The sequence below is a fragment of the Paroedura picta genome, chromosome 1 (genome assembly GCF_049243985.1).
Source record: "Paroedura picta isolate Pp20150507F chromosome 1, Ppicta_v3.0, whole genome shotgun sequence".
In the NCBI taxonomy this organism is placed as follows: domain Eukaryota; kingdom Metazoa; phylum Chordata; class Lepidosauria; order Squamata; family Gekkonidae; genus Paroedura; species Paroedura picta.
In genome coordinates, this window is record NC_135369.1 from 1,198,197 (window position 1) to 1,224,562 (window position 26,366).

General features: G+C 62.8%; 1 protein-coding gene across 1 annotated transcript; it reads right to left on the bottom strand.

Moving 5' to 3' along the window:
• Positions 1-1,142: 1,142 nt before the first annotated feature.
• Positions 1,143-25,733, bottom strand: PEA15 (proliferation and apoptosis adaptor protein 15). The gene is made up of 4 exons (XM_077319084.1): positions 25,592-25,733; positions 3,941-4,114; positions 1,629-1,784; positions 1,143-1,347 (listed from the first exon to the last, which is right to left on the bottom strand). Exons 2-4 carry the CDS (start codon positions 4,110-4,112, stop codon positions 1,283-1,285), a joined length of 393 nt encoding a protein of 130 aa, XP_077175199.1. The 5' UTR covers positions 4,113-4,114; positions 25,592-25,733; the 3' UTR covers positions 1,143-1,282.
• Positions 25,734-26,366: the final 633 nt, after the last annotated feature.

Consider the following 26,366-nt stretch of genomic DNA (forward strand, 5'->3'; position numbering starts at 1 on the left):
ACGGGGGAGGAGCGGGGCAGCAGCTGCAGGGGGCAATCCCCAGCCCCAGGGATCTCCCCAACTGTGGAGCTGCCCTTCAGCACTCCCCCCACCATGAATGGGGTTCAAGAGCCCCTCCCCTTCCCCCTTTCAAGCACAGTTAGTGGGTAGAGGGTTGGGGGGTCCCCAACCTGGCCCCTGGCAGAGAAGAGCAGCCTCGGAGGCACCAAGGGAGGAGATGAAGGAGGGGGCAGCGGAAAATTGTGACCAACACCAAGGAAAGGCACGAGGGTGGCAGGGGGGGAGGGGGAGGGGGGATCCAAGCTCCCCGCCCACTGCAGCCAGCATTGTGAGGGGGAGGGAAGGAGACCCCCAAATCAAGCATCCCGCTTGCCAATCACCTGCATGTACCTGCTGCACCTCTCCCCCCACTAGGACCTCCGGCTGGGCTCCTCCATCCCCCTCCGCCTCCCCCCCGCTCAAAAAAGGTCATCCCCGCTTGTTGGACCCTATCGTGGCCCTTGTGAGCAGCTAAGTCTGCCAAATGTATTTGCGGGGGACCGGGGGGCGGGGGGGGGTGACGACAAGAGTTGTTGCTGGCTGGCTGGCTGGCTGGCTGGCTGGCCCCTGCGGCTGTGCCCAGTGCCAGTGTCTGCCACCCCCCCAGGCAGAAGGCCCAGCCACTGACCTTACCTGAGAAATCCACGTCCTCCAGTGGGGAGGGGCACTCCGAGACTTCCCAGCCCCCCGCCCTCTGCCTGCTGAGGAGCAGAGGGGAGCACCTGCCCTGCTGGGGAGAGGAAATGGGGGGGAGGGGGCACAAGGCAACTAGGGTCTGTGGTCAGCGGCTCTTCTAGGCCTGGCCCTCACCTCTCCCTCTATGCTCAGTTCCTCCTGGACAACCTCCCCTGCCCCACAAGTGCTTTATCCAGGGATGCTTCATTTGGGGATCTCTTCATTTGGGGATCTTCATTTGGGGATCTTCCCAAATGGGGGTGGGGGTGGGGGGGTGGCAGAGCTCTCCCCTGCCCAACCCCTCCGTGCCCCTGGCAGAGGCACGGAACTCTGTGGGCCAATGAGGAGTTGCCAAGGGGGGAGGGGGGATGCAGAGAGGGGGCTCAGTTAGCAGCCTGGGTTACCCACACACACACACCCCACCCCACCCCACCCCGCCCCGCCCCTGGGCCAGTACAGAACAATGGGTGGGTGCATTGACGAAGGAGAGGCACCGCAGGTGGGACCAGGGAAGGGGCCAAGGCTGGGCCCTGGGGAATTCGGCCCTCCTCCCCTCCTCCCCCCGCCCCTAAGCCTTCTTGGGTGGAGGCGCCAGTTTGATGATCTCTTCCTCGGAGGGCTGCCGGATTATGTCTGCAAAGGGGAGGGGGACAGAAAACAGTGAGGGGGACAGAAAACAGTGAGGCCACCCCCCCCCATCTCAAACACCAAGTGATCCTCCCTTTTGGGGGAGGAGCTGTTGGACTGGGGCCCAACCCATGCTCTAGGGGCCCTTAGGGTCTCCTGGGCAGCACCTACCCATGGGCCTTGTTTAGCAACCCTGGCCCATGGGGAGGGAGCCAGAGGCGGGGCCTGCCCCCAGCAGAGGCAGCCTACCCTGCCGGGCTGCGCTGTGAGGGGAGGTGGCCACTGACCTTTGTACTTCTTGGCACTGGGGATGCGGGTCAACTTGGTGTCCACCTCGTCCTCCTCAGAGATCTTCAGCACTTGCGTGCGATAGTCCACCACCCGGGTGAGCAGGTCTGGGCGGCGGGAGATCTCAAAGATGTGCTCAATGTAGGACAGGTGGTCTGCGGGGAGACGGGGGAGGGGGAGGCAGGGGCCCCAGGTGGGAGCAGACAGGTCAGGGCCATCTTTGGACAGTCCTGGGAGCAGAGAACCTCTGCCTACCATCCTCCATTTGTCCGCCACCTGCCTGCTCCCCACCTCTTCCCCTGCTCCCCACCCCTCTCGTCTCCCCGCCTTAGGACTTTCTTCCTACGCTGACCACAAGGGGGAGCCCGGAGCAAGCAATGTGGTGAGGGAAGGGCAGAGGCGGCTGTGGGCAGGGGTCATGAGCCCTGCCAGAATTCCTCCCCTCCAGAGGTGCGGATGTGTCCATGACAGCCGCCTGAGGCAGGCCTGCCCCTGGCTCAGCCCCATAGCTCAGCATCCCTCCCCTATGGGAGCCCACCAAAAGGGCGGGAAGGACTCCATGGCTGGTGCAATTCTGTGTGAAGCTTTGGTTGGTGGCCTTCTTGGAAGCAGCCCCCTGCGCAGCATGGCCAAAGGAACGTGCCAACCGTGAAGGCGATGGGGCAGCCGAGGGTGAGCCGGCTGGCGGGCTGGCTGGGGCAGCCTCCTTCTCCTGGGCCAGTCTCGCTGGGTCTGCCCCTGCCCCACCTAGCCGCAGCTGGCCAGGGGGTGGGGGGGGGGGGAGTCCTTCAGCCAGGCCTTTCCCTGGACTGTCCGGGACCCAGTTGGGGGGGGGGATCTGGCCCTGGAATACTCTGCAGGATTCTGTTTGCAGCCTCTGGGCCTCACTGCTTTCCAATGGCCGGGTTGTTTCTGTGCCTGAGTCCTCTCCCTCTGCCTGCTCCATGCGCAGGAGGGCCATGGGGCTGTTCCACACCTGGCAGCAGAGCATTCCCTAAAGGCTGGGGGGGGGAGACAAGCACTGGGCTGGCCACAGAAAGTGGAACCAAAGCCAGTCCAGGCGGCGTGAGGCAGCTGAGGACAGACGGCCCCTCCCCAGGAGTGTGCAGAGTGGGTTCCAGGTGCTGGGCTTCCCAAGCGCCCTTTGCCCAGGCCAGGAGAGGAGTTGGGGAGGGGGCACTGCCTGAAAGCGGTGAAGCTGGGGGGGGGGGATGTGATGCTTTGGGTGTAGGTGAATCTCTTCACGCAGAGGAGGCTGGTGCTGTGTGGGTGGTGGAGCCTGAGCCAAGGGGAAAGGGGGAGTGTGGCAGGCAGCCTTCCCACCCCGGAGAGGCGTCTCTGCCAGCAGGTTGTGTGGCCCACGGACCACAGCGCTCCCCCTGCCAAGAATCATGATGTCATCCGCCTGCATTGGGGGGGAGCAGGGGGAGCAGGGGGAGCAGGGGAGGGGGGGTGGGCAGCCAACTGTCGCAGGACGAAGCCCAGAGAGGGCCTTTGTGGCCAGGGGGTCTCAGCAACCTCTTTGGCTGAAGGGAGGGTCTGGGAAGTTGTCCAGGAGGACAAAAGGCCTTCCCAGTGGGCTTCTGAATGCCCCCCTGGCTGGCCCCGCCCGCGCCCCCCCCCACACCACGGGTGCAACTAGCCCCCCCCCCGTCCACTCCTGGGTCCAGCAGCGGGGGACTGGTCCCGGCCAGGGAGGTGGCGGAATGGGATTGAGCCCGGGCTGGCCTGGCTTCTGTAGAGGCCAACGGTCCATGGAGGGGCCTGCCACTTGCCTGGCCGGGCAGCCTGTTGTAGGGTGAACCCCGGAGTGCTTCTCCCCTCGGTCTGGGGTCAAAGGCCCCGGCCACGGTCTAGCAAGACCTTTTCAGCGGGAGGAAGCCCTCAGCCTGGCAGGTGAGTGAGGGCATCTCCCCTTTCCCTCTGCCCACAAGATGAGGGCAGCCTAGTCCTCGGGGCCCTGCAAATGGCCCCAGGTCAGGTGTGGTCCAGGTGCTGCCAGCAGGGTTGGCCCCCGTGGCCTGTGAGAACGAAGAGCCCTGCAGGCACCGCCACGGCTCCTCCCCGCAACAGAGGGACATCTACCTGACGTGGGTGGCCTGATTTGCTGAGGGGGCCGGGTCTGTTCTCGGGGGCCCATGGCATCCTGAATCTGCTCCACAGCCCCCACTTATGCCCCCGTGGAGCCCTCTGGGCTAAGCCGCAGCCCCTCCAGCCCCACCTCTGCCTAGGCGGCTCCTGGATACCCCGCAGAGGGGCAGGCGCAGGCCACCCAGGGTCCCCGGACAATCGGCTGGGCTGCCCCGCTCACCTTTGTCCAGTTTCTTGTGCTTCTCTAGGAAGCCGAACCAGTCCTTGCTGGAGGTGATCTCCTCGTGCTTCTCGCTGGGGATGTCCTCCTTGCAGGCCGACTTCAGCTGGTCAAGATCCTCCGTGGTGATGTTCTCCGCCAGGTCCTCTAGCAGGCTGCTGTACTCGGCCATCGCTGCCCGGAGGGAGGGAAGGAGGGAGGGAGGGAGGGGTCAGACCCACAGCCCGGCCCCCCTCCCCAGCCCGAGCACTGCCACCGGCCTGGCCCCCTCAGAGCACCCGCCAAGTAAAGGCGGATCCTCCAGGGGTGCAGCTCCAGGGGGCTGCTTGCTTCACCGGGCCAGAGGGCACCCGGCTGCCCTGGGCCACCCACAGCAGGAGGGAGGGCTGCCCGTGGCCCTCTCCAGTGGCCTCGCGTCTGGCTTCTCCCTTGGGAAACGGGGACCCCCAGGGACCCCCTCGGGAGCGAAAGGAAGAGCTGTGCTGGGCCCAGGTGGGCCGCCCGGGGGAGGGAGAGGGGCAGGGGGGGATAAAGCGGCTCAGCCCTCCTCTCTCCTGTTGGCGCTCGGCACTTCCCAGCCGCCCGCCTGTGAGAGTGCTGTGCGTGTGAGCAGAGGCACGCTGGCACCTTGGCACGTGATCCCCTCTGACGGGTGGGGGGGGGGAGACAGATTTGTTTTCTAAAGGCCCCCATGGGAAGAGCCAGAGACACCCCCCCCCCAGCCACAGTGAGGCGTCCTGCTTCTCTTGCTGGCCCTCTTAATTCCCTCCCTCCCTCCCTCCCACCAAGTGATTAATTCGACAGCTGCAATCCCAGGCACAGCAGCAGATCCTCACCCCCCCGCGTCCCCCCCCCTGCGTGCTCCATGAAGCAGCTTTGCTCCCTCCCCAGTGCCTCGCAGCCTCCCTGCCCCCCGCCTTCCTTTGAGGGGTTCTTGCCAAAGGAGAGCACTGCCCCTCCCTCCCCAAAGCACCCGACATGAGCACAGATACCCGCCTCTGCTTGTGCCACCCCACCCCAAAATCACACCTGACACCACCCACCACCCTGTCTCATCACACCCGTCAAGACAACCCTACACCCACAATGCTGCACTCCCCCCCCCAGACTTTTGCAAAGCAAGCTCCTCTTGGCGCATGGCTGCTCCCCCCCCCCCCATGGCTTTGGGCAAGGGTGCCAGCGCTGGAGAGCTCCAGGTTGGCGCTGGCAGAGAGAGAGAGAGAGAGAGACCTGAGCCCAGTGGCCGGCCACCTTCCTGGATCCAACCTGGCTGGCAGGGAAGCCACTACGGCTGCTCCCACAGGGCTGCTTGCCTGGCCCCAACAGCCCACGCAATGGATCGGGGCCATTTCAATTTCTTTTTTAAAATGGGACTTCTGTCATGTTTTCAAGCCTCTCGCAAGGCGCAGCCTCCTGTGAGGACCAAGTAGGCCTCTCTTCCCTTCTGCCGCAGAGACGATGCTCCCCTCCCCATCCGGATGTGAGGCCGGTCTGAAGACCAACGAAGTTTAATTCGGGGGAGACGCTGTCTTTCCACCTTTCCCCTGAGAGTTCTGTAACAGAAGGAGCAAAATTCTGCCCCACACAAATGAAAACGGGAGTCCCAAGCAGTGAATGGCATGTTGGCAAAAGGCCCTCAAGTTCCAGCAATTCCAGTTGGGGCGGGGTTGGGGGAGTGTGTGTGTGTGTGTGGGGGGAGCTCCCAGGCCAGTGATTCAGAGCAGGGGGGGGGGAGAGGCATGCCCTCCTCCTGCACAGCCTTCCCTGCACAGTCCGCTGTGACCCTGCTGAGCCGCCAAGACCTGGCCGGGCCCGCCATTCTCCATGATCTAAGAATATTCAGTGAGCAACTGACCAACCAAAGCCGGCAAGCGTGAGGCCAGGTCTGGGCGGGAGGCAGCCGGGGGGGGGGGGTGGATTGGGGGCTCATGAGGCAGGGAGAGAGGAGCGGAGGAACAGGGAGAGAGCCCACGAGGAGATGCCCCCGGAAGACGGCAGGGAACCAAAGAGCCTGACGAGGGAGAAGAGGCCAAAGCCCAGCAGATGGGGCGGGTGTCGGTCTCTTCCATTTCCCTCCTGCCCCAAACAGGAGCTGGCTGTCCCCTGGCAGAGAGACCTGCTCTCCTCCTCCAGGCTCCTCCTTTTCTGGCTGGCCTTCTAAGGCTGCCAAGAGAGGTCCCCAAATGACTACAGCGTTCCCCTGGATAAAAGGGCTCCTAGGGTGGGAGGAGTCTAGGGCATCAAATCCCCATGCAGCTCCTTCCCTTCCTCCGGTTTCCCTTCCCAGGCACCCCCCCCCCCAACCTGGGGGTGGCAACCCTAGCTGGGTCCCACCCTTGTAGGTTCAAAATTCCCATATGTTGCTCATATGTCTTTGTTAGCAATGATCAGAAATAGGCAGCAAGACTGGGATAAAGCCAAAGGCTGACCGTGCAAACTCCAGTCTGGCCCCATAAAGACAAAAGCCCGGGGTGTACGAGGAGGGCCCTGCTGGGTCAGGCCAGGGAGGGTCCCTCCAGTCCAGCCTCCCGTCTCCCCCAGGGGCTAGCCAGTTCCTCTGCAGGGCCAGCCACAGGGCAGAGAGGCCGAGGCCTTCCCCTGAGAAGACCCTCAGAAGAGCCCTGCTGGGTCAGGCCAGGGAGGGTCCCTCCAGTCCAGCCTCCCGTCTCACCCAGGGGCCAGCCAGTTCCTCTGCAGGGCCAGCCACAGGGCAGGGAGGCCGAGGCCTTCCCCTGAGAAGACCCTCAGAAGAGCCCTGCTGGGTCAGGCCAGGGAGGGTCCCTCCAGTCCAGCCTCCCGTCTCCCCCAGGGGCCAGCCAGTTCCTCTGCAGGGCCAGCCACAGGGCAGAGAGGCCGAGGCCTTCCCCTGAGAAGACCCTCAGAAGAGCCCTGCTGGGTCAGGCCAGGGAGGGTCCCTCCAGTCCAACCTCCCGTCTCCCCCAGGGGCCAGCCAGTTCCTCTGCAGGGCCAGCCACAGGGCAGAGAGGCCGAGGCCTTCCCCTGAGAAGACCCTCAGAAGTGCCCTGCTGGGTCAGGCCAGGGAGGGTCCCTCCAGTCCAGCCTCCCGTCTCCCCCAGGGGCCAGCCAGTTCCTCTGCAGGGCCAGCCACAGGGCAGAGAGGCCATGACCCTTCCCCTGAGAAGACCCTCAGAAGAGCCCTGCTGGGTCAGGCCAGGGAGGGTCCCTCCAGTCCAGCCTCCCGTCTCCCCCAGGGGCCAGCCAGTTCCTCTGCAGGGCCAGCCACAGGGCAGAGAGGCCGAGGCCTTCCCCTGAGAAGACCCTCAGGAGAGCCCTGCTGGGTCAGGCCAGGGAGGGTCCCTCCAGTCCAGCCTCCCTTCTCACCCAGGGGCCAGCCAGTTCTGATGGGGTGAAGGATGAGACAAATATTTTCAACAGCTTGTGGGGAAGGATGTATTGGCTCTCTCTTGATAAATTGCCAATGCTGATATGTCAAACTGAGCTGTTCTCAAGGCCAGAGGAAGAAGCTGAACTTGTTTATGTAAACCATTGGAGCCTGGCGGGTAGGGGGGGAGGAATGGAAGTTGCCATTTTGGGTCCTTTCCGGGGAGCTGGCATGGATACAACAGGAGTGATCCCAAGGGATGTGCAAGGGGGTAGAGATCCGAGATTATTGGTTTGACCCGAAAAGGCATCACCTTTCTTGCCTCCAATGGGAAATATAACCTCATGTAACTGTATTATTCTCTACACAGGTGCTTTTGGGGCCATCCCACCCGTGTCCCGTCTATTCTTCTGCAGTAGAATAAAAATCATAAAAGGTTTTTCAGGCTAGTGGCCCTTCTATTTGGGCTCTGCACACTGGGCAGACAATCCTAAAAGGCCCAGACAAGGCAGGGAGCCCATCCCTCCCTCCCTCCCTCCCTCCCTCCCTCCCTCCTGTGGCCACAAGGACCCCGTTCATTCGCTTACGAAGGGGGGCAGTTCCTCGGGCCCCTTCCACGGGCCTTCCCTGAGCCTGCTGCCTGTTGTCATTCTCACTGCCCTGGAGCCCTGGCAGGGTCGGGCAGCGTGGAGAAGTTGACCCCCCCTCGGTGTCTCTGGGAACGGGGGACCCCGAAGAGGAGCCCCCGGGCTGCAGCCTGTTTCCCGGGTGGGAGAGTTAAGGGGCCGCTGGGGGTGGGGGGGGGGAAGGGGGCTTCTGTTAATTGCTTGGAGGTGGCAATTATTTCTAAAGAATTAGAACGCGGGGCTGGCCTGGGAACAAGCCACCTTCTGGCTAGGCTGGCTGACTCTGCCCAGGAATGGCTGGGGCTGCCCTCCCCACTGCCTTGGCGGGAGAGTTGGGGGCAGAACTTGGGCAGCCAAGCCCAGGCTCAGCCCTGGCCCACTGCAGCCTCCTGAGGGGAGCTGGCCCCACAAAGTGCTGCCCTTGGGGGGAATCTAGAGGGGGCCTGCTTGTTCCCCACCGCAGAAGGGATGGGAAGCAGGCCTCACTCGGAGCTGCCCTCACAGCCTCCTCTCCCTTGGCATCCACACACACACACACACACACACACACACACACAATCTCCCTGACACCCCCCCCCCCCGGGTCTCTTCCATCCCTTGGCATTCTTCCCTCTCCTCCCCAAGCCTGGTCTTCTTTGCTGTTGCCTTGGAGACAGCCATCATCCACCATGCCGGTCATGGGCGTTACCATAGCAACTCCCATATCCTTCCCTGTATCCCCCCCCCCCCAGCCATTGGGACGTGTGTCAGTTCTGTGCAAAGCGGGCCAGGCAGGCCTTTCGGGAAGACGTGTGTGTGTGTGTGTGTGTGTGTGTGTGTGTGTGTGTGTGCCAGGAGGCTGAACATTGTCTGGCCGGCCAGGCGGATGCCAGAGCGATGGCAGCATCAGTGGGGAAGGGGCTGCCCTTTTGGACGGCTCACCCAGCCTTTCTGGGGGGGAGGGAGGGGGGCACAACTTTTGCATGTTAAATCAAAATTGGAAAGCACCAAAATCATTCTCACTCCTTTCTTGCACTTCGCTACATCCACAACAGCTAAAAACGAAGGAGAGAGGCCGGTTTCTAAGCAGCCTATGAGTTCTAAAGGTAAAGGTCTCCCCTGTGCAAGCACCGAGTCATGCCTGACCCTTGGGGTGACGCCCTCTAGCGTTTTCATGGCAGACTCAATACGGGGTGGTTTGCCAGTGCCTTCCCCAGTCATGACCGTTTACCCCCCAGCAAGCAAGCTGGGTACTCATTTTACTGACCTCGGAAGGAGGGAAGGGTGAGTCGACCTTGAGCCGGCTGCTGGGATCGAACTCCCAGCCTCATGAGCAGAGCTTCAGACTGCATGTCAGCTGCCTTACCACTCTGCGCCACAAGAGGCTCTTCCTATGATTTCTAAGGAGTCTCGAAAGAACCCCAAAGTAGCTTACAATCCCTTCCTCTCCTCACCACACCCTCCCAGCAAGGCAGGTGCGACTGAGAGAGCACTGGCCCAAGGTCAGGCACTTGGCTGCGTGTGGAGGAGTGGGAAACCAGCCCCAGCTCACCAGATTAAATGCCACTGCTCTTAACAACTACACACCACCTCTCCACAAAGAAGAGCCGGTTTTCTTAACCCCGCTGTTTACTACCGGAAGGAGTCTCCAAACGGCTGACCATCACCTTCCCTTCCTCTCCCCACAGCAGACAACCTATGAGGGAGGTGGTGCTGAGAGAGCCCTGATATTACTGCTCGGTCAGAATAAAAGAAGAGTTGGTTCTTGGATGCCACTTTTCTCTACCCGAAAGTCTCAAAGTGGCTTCCAGTCGCCTTCCCTTTCCTCTCCCCACAACAGACACCCTGTGAGGGAGGGAGGCTGAGAGAGCCCTGAGATTACAGAAGAAGAAGAAGAGTTGGTTCTTAGATGCCGCTTTTCTCTACCCAAAGGAGTCTCAAAGTGGCTTACAGTCGCCTTCCCTTTCCTCTCCCCACAACAGACACCCTGTGAGGGAGGTGGGGCTGAGAGAGCCCTAATAGATCTATTTGTGGGAACAGCTCTAAGAGAACTGTGACCAGCCCAAGGTCAGCTGGCAGGCTGCCTGGGAAAGAGGAGGAGGAGTGGGGAATGCCGGGCTGCCCTTCTTCACCGCCACATCCCGCGGGCTCTCCTGCCTGAGATTTCTGCCTTGTTCCTATTTGAGGAAGACGAAGGAGGACAAGAGAGCCCAGCTGATTCCTTATGTCCTCAGAAGCTCCTGTTGGGAGTTCTTCCCCCCTCTGGGATCCGCCTTTTCCGTTGTCTGTCCTTTTAAGCAGGACATTCCAGCAGAGAGGTGGGAAACGAGAAGAAGAGCTGGGTTTTGTACCCTGCTCTTCGCTGCCCGAAGGAGTCTCAAAGTGACTCTCCGCTCAATGGTAGTTCTTAGTCTGAGGAAGAGTGGCTGCGCTCGAAAGCTCATGCCTTGAATAAATCTTTGTTGGCCTTACAGGTGCCTAACCCTGGGAGGCAGGTTGGACTGAGAGAGCTCTGAGAGAACTGGGACTAGCCCAAGGTCACCCGGCAGGCTGCATGGGGAGGAGGAGTGAGAAATCAAGCCCAGGCTGCCGCTTTTAGCCACGACACCCAACGGCCGGCACGCCCAAGCAGGCCCCGAGATCCAGTGTGACGGCAACGAGGAGCCCCCCAGCCACAGCCCAGCCCATGCCCATCCTGGTTTGGTCCCCTGGTGGTTTCCCTGGGAAGAGGAAAGGGCCCTCCCCAGCTGGCCGGCTTTCTGGAGCTTTCTTGAGCCGGCAACTGCCAGGGGGGCGGGGGGGGGGGCTCTCGCCTGTTCCCACGTCCCCTTCCTGGGCGGCCTCCCTCCGAGCTGCTGAGCCGAATCTCTGCCAAGGCCGCCAGGGGTCTACTCCGGACCCCTCCCCATCCCACATCATTCAGGGCCTCTCTGGGGGGGGCATCAGCCCTCCTTTCACTCGGACCACCCCCTTGTGGATGGCTTCACCCTTGCGCATCCCTGGGCATTCAGCAGCACTCTTCAACATGCTCAAAGGGGCGCCTACCCTGGGCCTCCTGCCCGTTTCTCAGGCCTGGAGGAGAGGGAACGAGAAGCCGTGGAGCGGCTGGGGGGCAGTGTGTGTGTGTGTGTGTGTGTGTGTGTGTGTGTGGCGGGGGGACCTCTGGCGGGGGTCTTCCTCTGCCTCGCTCCTCCTCCTCCTCCTCCAGTGGCACAGTCCTCTCTGCTCCCCATCTCATCACACACACCCCTCCAATGAGGTCGTGGGAGGGGGTGAGCTGGAGGAGACCAGCTCCAGCTTGCCCCGTCCAACTACATACTAGGCCAGCCCTGCAGAGCAGGTTCCCTACAAAAGGACAAGCGGAGAGTGTGGTAGATGAGTTGGCAGGCCAAGGTCAGACCCTTTCTGGAGACCAGACACACAGCTGGGGTCATACTGGGGGGAGTCTGTCTGGACTGCAGCAAGAAGCAACAGCTGCACACGCAGACCCTCAAACAGCTGCCATGATGTGCTGTGAGCCAGCCTGGGGTGATGGCTTCTAATCTGGCAAGCTGGGTTTGATTCCCGGCTCCTCCTCCTCCACATGCAGCCAACTGGGTGACCTTGGGACAGTTACAGTTCTCTCAGAGCTCTCTCAGCCTCACCAACCTCCCCGGGGCGTCTGTTGTGAGGAGAAGAAGAGAAGGTTCTTTGATGCCCCCCTCCCTCTCCAATGTCTAGCCAGTACCCTTCTCTACGGAGTTAAAAGCCTGCATGGCCCCTTCCCACTCTGGGATTCTGGGAGTCTAGTTCAGCAGTGGAAGGGGCTGACTAAGGAGGTGGGGAGCTCCCCCTCACTGGCTGTCTTCAAGCAGTGGCTGGACAGATCCTTCTCCTGGATGCTTGAGGCTGATCCTGCACTGAGCAGGGGGTGGGACTAGATGGCCTGCATGGCCCCTTCCCACTCTAGGATTCTGTGAGTCTAGTTCAGCAGTGGAAGGGGCTGACTAAGGAGGTGGGGAGCTCCCCCTCACTGGCTGTCTTCAAGCAGTGGCTGGACAGATCCTTCTCCTGGATGCTTGAGGCTGATCCTGCACTGAGCAGGGGGTGGGACTAGATGGCCTGCATGGCCCCTTCCCACTCTGGGATTCTGGGAGTCTAGTTCAGCAGTGGAAGGGGCTGACTAAGGAGGTGGGGAGGTCCCCCTCACTGGCTGTCTTCAAGCAGTGGCTGGACAGATCCTTCTCCTGGATGCTTGAGGCTGATCCTGCACTGAGCAGGGGGTGGGACTAGATGGCCTGCATGGCCCCTTCCCACTCTAGGATTCTAGGAGTCTAGTTCAGCAGTGGAAGGGGCTGACTAAGGAGGTGGGGAGCTCCCCCTCACTGGCTGTCTTCAAGCAGTGGCTGGACAGATCCTTCTCCTGGATGCTTGAGGCTGATCCTGCACTGAGCAGGGGGTGGGACTAGATGGCCTGCATGGCCCCTTCCCACTCTAGGATTCTAGGAGTCTAGTTCAGCAGTGGAAGGGGCTGACTAAGGAGGTGGGGAGCTCCCCCTCACTGGCTGTCTTCAAGCAGTGGCTGGACAGATCCTTCTCCTGGATGCTTGAGGCTGATCCTGCACTGAGCAGGGGGTGGGACTAGATGGCCTGCATGGCCCCTTCCCACTCTAGGATTCTAGGAGTCTAGTTCAGCAGTGGAAGGGGCTGCCTAAGGGGGTGGGGAGCTCCCCCTCACTGGCCCTCTTCAAGCAGCAGCTGGACAGATCCTCCTCCTGGATGCTGGAGGCTGATCCTGCACTGAGCAGGGGGTGGGACTAGATGGCCTGCATGGCCCCTTCCACTCTGGGATTCTGGGAGTCTAGTTCAGCAGTGGAAGGGGCTGCCTAAGGAGGTGGGGAGCTCCCCCTCACTGGCCGCCTTCAAGCAGGGGCTGGACAGATCCTTCTCCTGGATGCTGGAGGCTGATCCTGCACTGAGCAGAGGGTGGGACTAGATGGCCTGCATGGCCCCTTCCCCCTCTAGGATTCTGGGAGTCTAGTTCAGCAGTGGAAGGGGCTGCCTAAGGAGGTGGGGAGCTTCCCCTCACTGGCCGTCTTCAAGCAGTGGCTGGACAGATCCTTCTCCTGGATGCTTGAGGCTGATCCTGGATTGAGCAGGGGGAGGGACTAGATGGCCTTCCTGGCCCCTTCCCCTCTAGGATTCTAGGAGTCCAGTTCAGCAGTGGAAGGGGCTGCCTCAGGAGGTGGGGAGGCTCCCCCTCACTGCCGTCTTCAAGCAGCGGCTGGACAGATCCTTCTCTGGATGCTTGAGGCTAATCCTGCCCTGAGCAGGGGGTGGGACTAGATGGCCTCCAGGGCCCCTTTCTACTCAAGGATTCTAGGAGTCCAGTTCAGCAGTGGAAGGGGCTGCCTCAGGAGGTGGGGGAGCCTCCCCCTCACTGGGGGTCTTCAAGCAGCGGCTGGACAGATCCTTCTCCTGGATGCTTGAGGCTGATCCTGCCCTGAGCAGGGGGTGGGACTGGATGGCCTGCATGGCCCCTTCCCCCACTCTAGGATTCTAGGAGTCTATCCCCATCCTGCCTTACCCTCTGTAGCCTCCACAAGAACTAAACCAAAATCAGCCATGTCCATTCTTGTAATGGTGGGACGACTCTTGACCTAAACTAAGCAAAACGCCATAACCAAAGATGCCACTGCTCTGTCAGCAACCACTCGTGCCACACTGAAAAGCCCAGAGAAATGAGAACATTCATTCCCTCCTTTGCAAGATCAGCTGTGGAAGAGATGCTCCCCCCTGCACCACCTTCTGGGGCTCCTTCCTGTAACACTTAGAGGTGAGATGTGTCCGTTGCCTCCCCCTCCCTGCTGGCCTCCTTTTCGCTTCCACTTGAGGCATCTGATTTGCGCCCCCAGAGGATGGTTAAAAGCCATTCCTGGGGGGCCTCTCCGCTGCCAGCAGGATCTTTTCCCTGCCCTCCTCCAAGTGACCACCTTTCATCAACTAATTCAAGACAGCCATCCTATCTCCTCTCAACCCCGTCTTCTCCAGCCTGAACATTCCCAAGTCCGCTGGACTGTCCTCCTTGGCCTTGGTCCCCAGGCTGCCCAGGGTCATCCTCGTTGCTCTCCTCTGCCCCTCCTCATTTTGTCCACGTCCTTCCTTAGTGAGGCCTCCAGAACTGCACGCAGGACTTGAGGTGAACATAGTACCCCTTTTTGTGACCCATATGCTGAACTCTGCACTTCATCCTCATTGAATTGCAACTTTTTCTCATTTGCCCACTTTGCTGAATAAGCTAACTCACGGTGGGAAAACGAAGAGCCCCGGCTGGGCAGACCCAAGGCCCAAATAGTCCTGCATCCTGTTCCCCTCCCATGGCCAACCAGTTGTCCCAGCAGGGCCTGACCAGGCCAGGGCACGGCCATGGCTCTCCTCCAAGCCACTGAGGGAACGCTTCCCTTGCCTTGTGTGCAGAAATGCGTCCTGACATCAGTCCAGGAGTTATTTTGAATGCAGACAAAGACCGATCCCATTTTGCTTGGACCACCTTGCAACTTTTAGGGCTGGGGGGGGGAGGGGGGGAGTTGGTTCCTTTTCCATGGCAGGTCAGACAGGTTCCTACAGACTGTTTGGGAGATTTTTGTGCTTCTCCTTGTCAACCACCTGGAGGCTACTTCGGGTTCTGCTCCACACTCTGTGCTCAGGTGGGCACCCGTGTTGGTCTGAAGCAGCAGGACACGCGTGAGCCCAGGGGCACCGTGAGACCCCCCAGTTCAATCCTGGGCAGAAGGCCTCTCCAGCTATAACGGATACATTCCTTTTTCATTCTTTGATTTGGATGCAGAGTTGGGCAGATCAGCTTTCTGAATTTAAATTTTTAAAAATTTAATGTTTAGTTCCTTAAAGGTGACCCTGGACTCAAATTAGTTCTGCTCAGTGTTAGGCCTTGGGGGGGGGGGGAGTCAGGGGGCATGGAGCCACCCATGCATGAGGAGACCCACCACTATGCCCACTCCTGCCCAGCAAAAACCAGCACAGATTCAGATGTGGATCCTGGGGCAGGGAGGGAGAGTGGCTTGGTGGGATAAACATGGGCTCCCAGCACCCTCCAGGCATCCCGCCCACACCAGCCCCTCCCCCGCCCCAGGGCTTCCCCAGCCCTTTGCATTCGGGCAAAGCCCACCATGCCGTCATGCATGGGGCAAGAGGGCCTTTTGGGGGCAAGAGGGGCTTCCCCTCCCAGGGCCTCATGTCTCGGGCGGGTGGGGGGGGGGAGGGGCCCCTGGATGGCCATCGAGCCCAGCACCCCCCCTTGGCACTCGAGGAAGGCATCTGGCGCAGGGCTGGGGTCAGGCTCCAAGGGGCCATGCAGGGCACATGAGCTTCGGGACATGTCCAGGGGGAGCAGGAAAGGGCTGGGCCAACACGAAGGTGGAAAGAGCCACAACCAAGCTGGCCATTCTCACACGCAGCAGCAACTGCCCGTCCTCCAATGCAGCCTGCAGGGCCAGGCGGGCCTCGCGGGCCCATGCAAAGAGCTGCCTCCGCAGTCCGGAGGGAGGCCTGGCAAAGCCGCAGCCACGGCAAGAGGGGTGTCCATCCGTCACAGACGGCATGAAGGGCAGGGGGGATGGACGCGGGACCCATGCGCTGCAGCGTGCCCAATGGGTCTGCGGGCCAGAAATGACACACGGCCAGGACTGCTGGTCAGCCCTGCAGGGGGCCCCCCCAAGGCTTCCTGCTCACAGGGATCACACAGTGCCAGTGGGTTACCACTTTCCCCTTCCAGCCCATGACACGGCAGATGTGAGACGAAGTCTGTCACAACAACAGCGAGAGCTCTGTGGGGCCCGGCTGCGTGTCTCATGCCCAAGGGGAGGGCTCCCCAATTTTGCTGAGCCTGCAGGCCACCTTCAGAAGCCGGAGGGAGGAAGTGCACCTGCCAAAATGTTGGCAGCAGAGGCGGAGCCAGCCACAACATGGATTGCCACAAGAGGCGGAGCCACGCCTGACCCTACCAGGCACACTCGAGCGTCTCCCACAGAAGCTGTGCTCAGCAAGAGGCTTTTCAAATAAGCAGGCGGGTTAAAAATATTCCCCTGCCAGACCTTCAGTCGCACGGTGGCCCGCCCTGTACAGTGGGGCAGGCAGCTGTTGCTGCAGCCCTTTTTGACTAAAACTGGACAGTCAACCCAAATGCCCCCCTACTTTCCCAAGGCCCTGGCCAGCAACCTTCCCGGGCCCCACAGACCCCGTGTTGGCGGGGCCTGTCTGATGCCGGCATTCCGGCCTGCCGCCCCGCGAGATCTCCGGCGCCTGCTGTTTCAGTCGAGAGCCAGGGGTTGCTGGGGGGGAGGGCACCCTATCTGGCCCCGAGGTCTCCTCCCTGCCTCGCGGCCACTGATCTCGGCTCACCCTGAGCCCCACGCCGTTCTCTTCCATCAACAGCAACCTCTAACAAGCCAGACAGGGTCGATCTGAGAGCGAAGCGGCCCCCGGCCCCAGCTGAACCGACAAGAGAAGTGGCCCCAGGCCCACAGCTGCTCCAAAAAGTGCCCAAGACTCCCCGGCCAGAGCAGGCTGGGGCGGGAAAAGATTTTGGGGCCGGCGAAGAAGACTACAGAGGGAGCCCCCCCCCCGAGGCTCCAGCCAATTGCCTTCTTTCCCTCCAAGCAGCCAGACGGGGGGGGGGGGAACGGGGACGGGGGGGGACAGCTGCCTCTTGAGCTGGGACATCAGGACGAACTGGAGCACCAGTTCGGTTAATCCGGGGCGGGAGCGCAAGGGAAGGGCCCGAGCGAACAGGGCACAGATGCTGTGCTTCATCACAATCCACCCCAATGATATCTGTCAACAGTGTCAAAAAGGACAGAATACCCCAGTTTGCCTCTGAAAGGTCAATCAGGGACACGCTTGATCCGATTCAGCGGGGGGGGGGGGATGCGTTGGGCCATTCAGCTCCACGTGACTCTACTGGCCAAAAGCAGATCCCCCCCCCTCCTTCACGTTGTGCTAAACAAGAGAGGGGGAAAGATTATTTCCCACAGGTTTGCCTCATTGCTTTTGAAATGCCAGAGCCTGAAGAAGCCCAGGCAGGGATGCAAGGCTGAAAGCCCCTCTCCTCTCCAGGTGGGCCTGAGCCCAAAGGCACCGGCCATTTAGCTTTTAGGGAGGGGGGGGGAGTCCGCCTGGCTTCCTGCCACCACGGAATAAGGACCTCGGGGCGCTGGGGCGGAAGGAGGAAAGGGGGTGGATGCTCCCACACGTGGCCACTCAGCACCATCAGGCTGTCTGGGCTGCTAGTGTTCCCTGCAAACCGAGGACCAAGTTCCTTCGGGCCACCGGCGGCACCTCCCTCTCGCTGGGGGAGGCTCCCCAGTATTGCCCGCCAGGGGCAGACCTACACGGCCCAGCCGGGGCTTCCGTCTGCCCCCCACATGCCGGCCGGCTCATTCTGGCCAGGAGAGAAAGGCGAGTCCCAGCCCTGGCAAGCTCAGGGCCCCTGGCTGAGGCAGGCTTCGACGGTAAAACATTGTCTGGAGCTTCACTTTTTGCTGTGTGACTCACATGGAACCTGCCTGGCCTGAAAAGGACATTTTGTGTTGCTATAGTTACCGTCTTGTGTGTGTGTGCAAGGACAATTTTGACTGCCGAAGAAGAACCCTCGGGGTCAGAATGCATTTTATGTAACTGTTATGATTGTGCTTTTCTGACCATTGGCTGTGCAACTTCATCTTACTGCTGCAAATGCCCACCTGATGCCTGTCGTTCTTCATCCTAAAATGTTGTGCTTGATAGAGAGAGAGAGAGAGAGAAGAGAAGAGAGAGAGAGAGAGAAGAGAGAGAGAGAGGAGAGAGAGAGAGAGAGAGAGAGAGAGAGAGAGAGAGAGAGAAGGATCTACTTTCACGAGTAAGTTTTTAATCCAGTGTTGGTTTGGATGGGTCTCCTGCGATAGGGACTGCCTTCATCATGACTAGCCCCACGCTATGAAACGCAGTTCAAGGGCTTCTCCATTATTTTATTTCCTCTGTGCGTCCGGTTATTCCGCCGTCTTTCGCACCAGAGACCCGGGGTGGGTTACGCACTCAGTGGGTCGGGACAGTCAGCCAAGAGGGCTTTCCATGGATCCGGATATTGGAAGTCTGCAACCACCCGAAAGGAGAGAAGCCAGAGGGGTTTCGGCACATGGAAGCAGAGCAGAAATCACACCAGTGGGCTCCGGTGGACGAGGCACAACGCTGCAGCCGGCCGTCCTCAGCCGCTGGCCCAAGGAAGTCAGTGGAGGCATTTTGTACTGTGCAGCCCTCGGCCCCCAGCGCAGGACAAAGCCGGAGGACTAAGGCTAAGCAACACACTGACAGCCACCGTGAGTAGAGCAAGAGGGGACCCGTCGGGCAGCTTCACGCCAGGGGCCGCCTGGTCAGAACGCCTCCCCCGGCCCTCCCGAGAGGGCCTGTCCCTCCTCCCCCAGCTGGGATTTAATCGGGAACTCTATGGCTTGCTGAGGTGCCCCACAGCCATCTGCCTGCCAGCTCCTCCCGCCATCCCTTGGCTCAGCCTGGCTTGGGAGGGCCTCCTCCGCCCTGCGGCCAGTGGGTCAGTCTCCCACCCACAAACCATTCTGTCCACCCGCAAATTCCCTCCCACGAGTCTCCATCTGGTCCCACAAGCTTCTCAACATTTCCATGAAACTCCTGGAGGAGATCGTCCTGAGGTTCGGGCTAGTCAAGGTGGACCTCTGTATTTATTGCTTGATTGATAACATGCCACTCCCAGACAAGCTGGCTAATGACGGGCAACACAAATAAATCCTGACAATAAATCCCCACTAAAACAAAGTAAAAATTAACCCTCCCCAGTGGCGAAAAGCTAGCCTCCCCCTCCCTGCCCAGCAGACTCCCAATATCCCCTGCCTCAGGTCGAACTGCCCTGGCTTCAGGCAAAGGCCTGGCGGAAGGGCTCCGTCTTGCAGGCCCTGTGGAACGAGGGGAGCCCCATCGGGGCCCTCAGCTCTGCCGGGAGCCCATTCCACCAGGTCAGGGCCAGGCCAGGGACCACCAGACGTTCTCGCGTCCAGAGCAAAGGGCCCTGCAGGGGCATAAGGTGATAGGCAGTCCCTCAGATATGTGGGTCCAGGCTGCAGAGGGCCTTAAAGCTTAATACCGAAACCTTGAGCTGGATCCAGGCCGCCACTGGCAACCAGTGCAGCTGCCTCAGCACTGGCTGAATGTGAGCCCTCCAAGGTGTTTCTGTGGGGTCCCTCGCAGCTGCATTCTGCACCAGCTGCAATTTCCGGGTCAAAGACAAGGGAAGGCCCACGTACAGTCACAGAAGTCAGTCCTGGAGTGAGTTACAGAAGTCAGTCCTGGAGGAGACTGTTGCATGGATCGCTGTGGCCAGGGACAGACAGACCGAGAGCAGCCACATCTGACGCAGGTGGAAAAACGCCAGGTGGGCTGCCCTGGTGACCGGGCCCCCATTGAAAGGGAGAGGTCCAGATGGACAAGATGGGGGTGCTCCTTGGGGGGCCAGAATGACTAATCCAAGACCTGATAGGTCCTCCTAGAAGAACAGCTTCCTAGCCTGCGGAGGGGCCTTCCACCTGCTTCCCATGATGACCCAACTACAGCCATTCCGGAGCAAGAAAGGTCTCATCCCCACAGGACATGCCATCTGGATTAATTACTACCATATGCTCTATGTGGGACCTGCCCTTGAAAACCATCCAGAAACTGGATGAACTGGTTTTTATACCCCGATTTTCACTACCCGGGTCCCAAAGGAGCCCCAAAGTGGCTTACAAATCCCTTGACCTTCCTCTTCCCACAACAGACACCCTGTGAGGTAGGTGGAGCTGAGGGAGCTCTGAGAGAACTGCTCTGCAAAAGCAGATCTGAGAGAACTCAGACTGGGTCAAGGTCACCCAGGTGGCTGCCCCTCATCCAAAGAGTGACCAAGGCCGATCCTACTTAGCTCCTGAGATCTGAGAAGATCAGGCACACCTGGGCTGCCCAAGCCAATGCAGGAAGCCCTGCTCTGTGAGGGGCCACAAGGTTTCTCAGGGTGTCCCTGCAGAACCACGTGGGGCCGGAGGCAACAGAGGGGGCTGCAGACCCAAGGCGGGCTCCTCCACCGGCACCTTCCTGCATGCCAAGGCTGCAGCCCCTTCTCAGGGCCCCCTTCCCGGAGCCAGCGAGGCACTCAGAGCCTGCAGAAGCCCAGCGAGGGGCTGCCACCACAAAGGCCGGAGGCCCCATAGCAGCCTGCAACCTGGGAACCCGCCCTTGAAGGATGGGGCAGGGCAGGAAACCCATAAGCTCACCCTGGCTGGGAGGAGAGGAGGGGGGGGGAGTGACCGGCCAGGGCTAAATAAATAAATAAATAGAAGGGCTTCCATTCATGGCTCATATGCAAAGCAGGCATCTATATGCACGAGGGGCTCATTCATGAAAAGGAGCAATTCCGCAGGCTGGGCAGCTGGGGGAGGGTCAGCAATGGTGAGGAGAGCAATTATTTCTCCTCCTGTCCTGCCAAGAATATTTTCTCACAGACGGAGAAGGAAAAAAGAAAGCGGGGCTGAGGAGGGGCGGGGGCGGCGGGGGGGGGGAGGTTTGTTGGGGAGTATAATCTCCCGTCTTTGTTGAAATCGCGGGCATTCAAATATTATGACGGAAGCCAGAGACCGGAGCAGTCCGTCTCCCGTGCAAGGAGGGCAGCACCCGTGAGCCGCTGCCCTGGGCTCCTGGGGGCAAGGAGAGGGGGAAGCCCTCTGGGGCCCGGGGCTCACCTGGTGCCCACGGAGAGGGGGGGCTGGAGGAGAAGGTGACCGGCAGCCAGGAACAGAACCGGAAAACGGCTGGCAACCGTGCAGGATGCTGGGGACACTCAACTAGGGAAGGCCGGGGCCTCTGCAGCCCGGAACCACCTGGATGCCCAGGCTGGAAAGAGGGGAAGGGCTACGCTTCACCTCCTCCCCCCCCCTCCCCACCCCCTGCCCTGTGTGAGGGTGGGCCCCATCGACCCGGCCGGCCGTCCCAGCAAGCCCTGGCCGCAAGTAGCAAAGCCCAGAGCACCGTTTCCCACGGGGGGATGGGAGCCGTGGCCAGGGGGTCTCAGCTCCGTGGGGCTGGGAGCAAAGCTTGGGAGACACGGCCCTCTGCACAAATGCCCACCAAAGCCAGGCCGGGCAGCCTGACGCTCATCGGCCCTGCCCGCTGCCCGCAAAATCAACCACCGGGTGGGGTGGGGGTGGGGAAGGGGGAATGGGGGACCAGCCCCCCTGCTGCCCCTGGCACTGCTTGCCGTGTCCTACCCCGGGGGAGAGAGGAGGCCTCCCGCATGGACATGGCGGCAAGAAGCATCTGCCGGCCGCGGGGGGGGGGGGGGGAGGGAAGAGACCCATGGGTGAAGGGGACAAGTGCAGGGCTGGAGGAGCGGAGCGGAGCGGCGTGCCTGCACACGTGAGAGAGCCGGGCAGGGATTTGGCAAGCCCATGCACAGCTCAGCCGGCCAGGGATGCAACTGGCACAGGAATACGGGGGAGGGGGAGGGGGAGGGCACAGCTCCAGACGGGTGGAAGAAGGCAGAGGGTGGCAGGGTACAGCAGAATGGCGCCTTGCCCAGGAGCCCCCCCCCAATGCTCTTCCCGGCCTCAGATTGTTGACCCCCCCCGCCCCCGTGGTCACTCACAAGGGCCGCTTGGGAGCACGGATGGCAACGAACCCTCCAGCTCGGCCCAGTCCAGCCAGGGGGAAGGTGGAGGAGGAGGAGGAGGAGGGGGGGGGGCAAGTGCCAGAGCGTGCCCCTGCAGGAGGAAGCACCATGGCAACAGGCAAACAGGGCCAGGCTGCTCCCCCCACCCCCCTGCATCACCCTCTCCCTTCCAAGCGGAGAGGGGGGCCCAACCAGCCCAGCCCCCTTAGTTGCCTTGCTCATGATAGGAGCCTCCTCTGCCCCCGCAGCCACAACCAGCCTAGCTTGGGACACACAGCCCCCCCACCCCCCCAGCAACACACCAGCCTCCCCAGCTGGAGCCCCCCCCCGCCCAGCCCCAGCTTCCCCTGCCTCCCATCCTGAAGCCCACACCCCTGCCTAGCCCCTCCTGGGTCCCTCAGCAGCCCCCTTCTGCCCCCCCCCCGGTCTGCAGGCCCCAGCCGGGCCCTTGTCACAGCATGCCGACCCACACACAGCACCCACACCCACACACAGAGGGCCCGATAAAGGAACAATCTGTGAGAAACCAAGACACGGCCAGCAGTGTAACCCCCCCACCCCAGAACTGGAGCACCAGGAGCCAGACAGGGCCCCCCCCCAGCTGGAAAGGAGCTCGAGTGCAGAAGGGGGGCAACAGCCAGGGCTGAGCAGGCCTCCCCCACAGCACGAGAGAGCCCAGGTCACCACCGGCCCCAGGTCTACCAGTCTGGCCAGGCACAGAGATTACAATCTCAGGCTGCTCTCTCCCCACCCACCCACCCACCCACCGCATGCCAGGCTGGACCTCTGGTTGACCACCCCAGGGCCCTCCCCTAGTGCCCAGACCCTCCCTCCCAGGTGCCAGCCAGGAAAGAAAAGCCCCCCCCCCTCCAGGCTCCCCTTCCCCGTGGTTCCACAGGGCAGGTCCCATCAGTTCCCCTGCCTCTGCCCCTCCCATGCAGGCTGCCCCCCCCCCCTCCTCCAGGATCATGAGATATTGTTTCCGAGAAAAGCAAATTTCTCGCTTCTTTCTTTGTGGAGCTATAAGGGGAAGTGCCTTTCTCTCCTCCCACCTCCACCAAATGGGGCAGAGTCTTGCCTCTGCACACAGCCAGAAGCAAGGAATTCCCCCAGAGGCACCCCCCCCCTTAGGACTCTACAGCTCCTGGTGGTGGTTTGCTAAAAAGTTCCCTCCCCACCGGAGAAATGGCCGCAACAGGGCCAGGGAGAGACCGGAGGAGGGAAACCTGGCTGCCTCTGTCCAGGCTCACTGGGATCTCTCCCAAAATGGAGGAGAGGAAAGCCGGGGGAGGCCAGGGGGAGGCACCGAAGCAACAGGATGCTTGGGGAGGGCACAAGCCCCCTCCCCAAAGCTCAGACCTCCGTAAAGACCGCCCTCCTTGGCCCCCAGCCAGGTGGCCCCATTTCCCCTTCTCCGGGGGAGATCTCCAGGCAGCCCCCCCCCCCAAGATGTCAACACAGGAACCGGCCCTGGGAAGCAGGTGGTCAGCAGAGGAAGAGGAAGAGCCCCCCCCCTGCCTGCCCTCCCAGCGACTTCCGCCTCATCCTGTCTTTGTTGCTCCCTTCTCCACCCAGGTGTCATCAGCCAGGACTACAGCAGGGGGGAGCCCGGTAGAGCACCCCCCCTCCCCCCCTCCATACAGCCCAAGGGACTCCCCCCCTCCAGGCAGCCTGGAGCCATTTGCAGTCCCCTGCCCCACGCCCAGCTCCTCTGCCTGCAGGTCTGTGGGGCAGGACATGGCTTCTGCGCTCTGGACAGGCCTCACCAAGCCCCTCAGCAGCCCTTCCCGCAGGGAGCTCTGCCGCAGCCACAGAAGAGCCACGAGGGACCACGAGCCCAGCATCACAGGGCAGGCAGGCAGGCAGGCGGGTGGGCAAGCAAGGCAGCTGTCTCCCTGGTCCAAGAGCCAGGCTGGGTGAGGGGGGCCCCTCTGGGTCAGTCCTTCCCTTCAGGAAGCAAGGAAAGGGCTGTGGCACATACCCCCCCCCCGTCCCCCGAGAAGCCAGTCCCAGAGCCAGCCCTGCCCGGAGAGCCACGGGCTCCCTCCTGGCCAGCCCAGCGGCCCCTCGGCTGCCCGCCAAAGAGAGGGCGCTGCAAGGCACGATGAGGCACGAGGCCCTCGCCCAGGGGAGGGTGGGGAGAGGCCCCTTCCCAAGGCCTGCTGGTCCCCTCCCTCTGCGGGCCTGGCCTCCCCCGGAAATGGAATGGAATGTCCGGCTGGCTGGCGGCGGCTGGGGGGGGGGACATCCAGGGACACAAACAAAGGGGAAGCGGGCCAGAGACACCGGCAGAGGGGCCCACACAAAGGCCCTTTTGTGCCCCCAAATCCCCAGACAATGGCCAGCGACTGCACAGACTGACATCCAGCAACAGAGGCGGCCCAGCTGCTTCTGCGCGGGGGGAAGGAGGGAGGGAGAGAGGAATGCAGGCTGCCCTGCGGAGGGAGGGAGGGGCTCTGCCCGAGCGCTGGGTCAGCAGCCCCAGGATGAATCAGGAGGCCTGCACGCGGGAGGAATGCACCGCTGGGCTGGGCTGGGCTGGGCTGGGCTGGGCTGGGGGGTCACAAGAAGAGAAACTGAGGCTGGGGGCCGAATGCCGCTCAGAGCCCCACAGACGGACGGAGGGACGGGCTCCTCCACGCCTGCCTTGGAGCTTCTGGCCACCCAAGGTTTCCATGGCAACTGCAGGCCCCAGGGCCTGGTTCTAACTGGGTTGGTCCCAGGAGGAGTTCTTCCCGAGCTCTCTGGGAGGCCGAAGCCTCAGGCCCATCACCTTGAGGGTGGGGCAAGGGCCAGCCCCTGGAGAGGCGTGAGAGCAAGAGGCTAGGCTGGCACGGGAGTCCCCCCTCCCCCTCCTGAGGCTGGGCACCTGAGGCTGGGCCAGGGGTGGAGGTTTGGGCTGGGCTCTCCCAGGGTCAAGGGCCCCAGGGGCAGGCTGGCCACCCCCTCCCACCACGGCCGCCTTTGGGCCCCTCCTGCCAGGGAGAGAAGGTGTGCAGCCCCCTCCCCCCCTGCCACGGCAGTCCCGGCCCCCTCCAGCCCCCGGCCTCGGCCTCGCACGTGCCCCAGCGCTTCGGGGCTCGCGGCCGGCTCGCGACGGGGACTTTCCACGGCGCTGCGGTGAGTCATGCTTCCCAGGGACGGAACCGGACGCCCGGCAGGAAAGGGAGGCGGCGGCCGGAGCGGGGGGGGGGGACACATCGGACGGGTCCTGCAAAGCAGCCGCTGGCCGCGAGGCGGGGAGGGAGGGGAGGGCGGCCAGCACATCCCTCTCTCCTTCCCCGGCCTGACTCCTCGGAGCCCGGCGGGCCCGAGAGAAGGGGCCCAGAGGGAAGGCCGGGACTTCTGCCCGGGAGGCCAAACCGCCCCGTCGCCAGGAGGGCGGCCGTGTAGTCGGGGGAGAAGCGGCGCCGGCAGCCCCGCCGCCCCGCCCCGCCAGCCGCCGCCGCCTCCTCCAGGCCGGCTGGGCGGGAAGGCAGCGAGCAGCACGCGCGCCTCTCGTGGGCAATACGACGCCGGCCTACCTCGCAGGGTTGTGCTGTTGACCGACCGACGCACTAGAGGCGCCAGGGACGGCACGGGGAAGCCCCTCGCCCGGCATCACGCAGGAGACGACTGGGCGGCCCCGGCCAGAGGGCAACGCGGGAGGGCTCTCCGGAGGATCGCAGTGGGATCCTGTCGCCTGGAGGCCACCACGACGTCCCCCGCGGATCGCTGCCTCTCCTCCGGACTGCGAGCCACAGGGGCCGCGCCGAGCCTCCATGGCCAGGGGCAGAGCGGCGGCGACGGAGGCGGGCCACGGCACAGGCGGACCGCGGAACCCAGCCAGGCTGCGAAGCCGGGGCGCGGGCACTCCTCTCCCCCCCGGCCTCCGCGGGGCCCCTCCAGTGGCTGGCCGCCCCCCGACAGACGAGCATGTGCAGAGCGCCCGCCGCCGCCGCCCTCTCTCCTTCCCTCCCTACCGCCAGACGGGGGGCGGCGCAGCCCCTGACGGCACGCGGACTTACCGGCGGCAGAAGGGCGGCGGGCGGGCGGGCCCGAGGCCGGCCTGGCGAAGGGCGGCTCCCTCCCCGACGGGGCTGTTCCCTGGAGCCGGGCGCGGCGCGGGAAAAGGAGGCGGGCGGGCGGGCAGGCTCCGGCGGCTGAGCGCGGCGGCCGCCTTTGCCAGCAGCAGCAGCAGCAGCAGGAGGAGGAGGAGGAGGAGGGCTGGGCGGCGAGGGCGCTCCCTCGTCAGCCCGGCCCGGCCCGGCCCACCCTCGGCGGCGGAGGCCGCCTCCTCTCCGCCTCCGCGCCGAGTGATGTCAGCGACGGCGGCTCCCTGCCGTCCCCCTCCCCCGGCCACTGCTGGACTGCCCCGGGACCTGGAGGCTCCGGCCACGGCAGGCGGCGGCCTCCCCCCCCTCCCCTCCCCGGCCGCCCGGCTCCCCCTGGGGCGGGGCCCTGCTGCTGCTGCTCCTGCTGCTGCTGCGCTCGGCTGGACGCGCGCCCCGCTCCTCCCCGAGTGCCTCGGCGGGCCGGCGGGTGGGAGCGTGGGGACCGCGCGAGGAAGCCAAGGGGCGGGCGGAGGGGGGCGGGGGGCTGCCCCTTAGCGCGGCTTCCTGGGGGTGATGCGGCGGCGGGCCCGTCCAGCTCGGGGCGAGGGGGCCAGGCTCAGCGCTCCCGGCCAGGGCAGCAGGAGCCTTCCGCCCTGGGCGGCGGCGGGGAGCGCCTGGCGAAGCGGCCTCCTTGGGCTCCGGGCGCCGAGCCCGTCGGGGGCTTCTCCCCTGCAGCCGGACAGCGAAG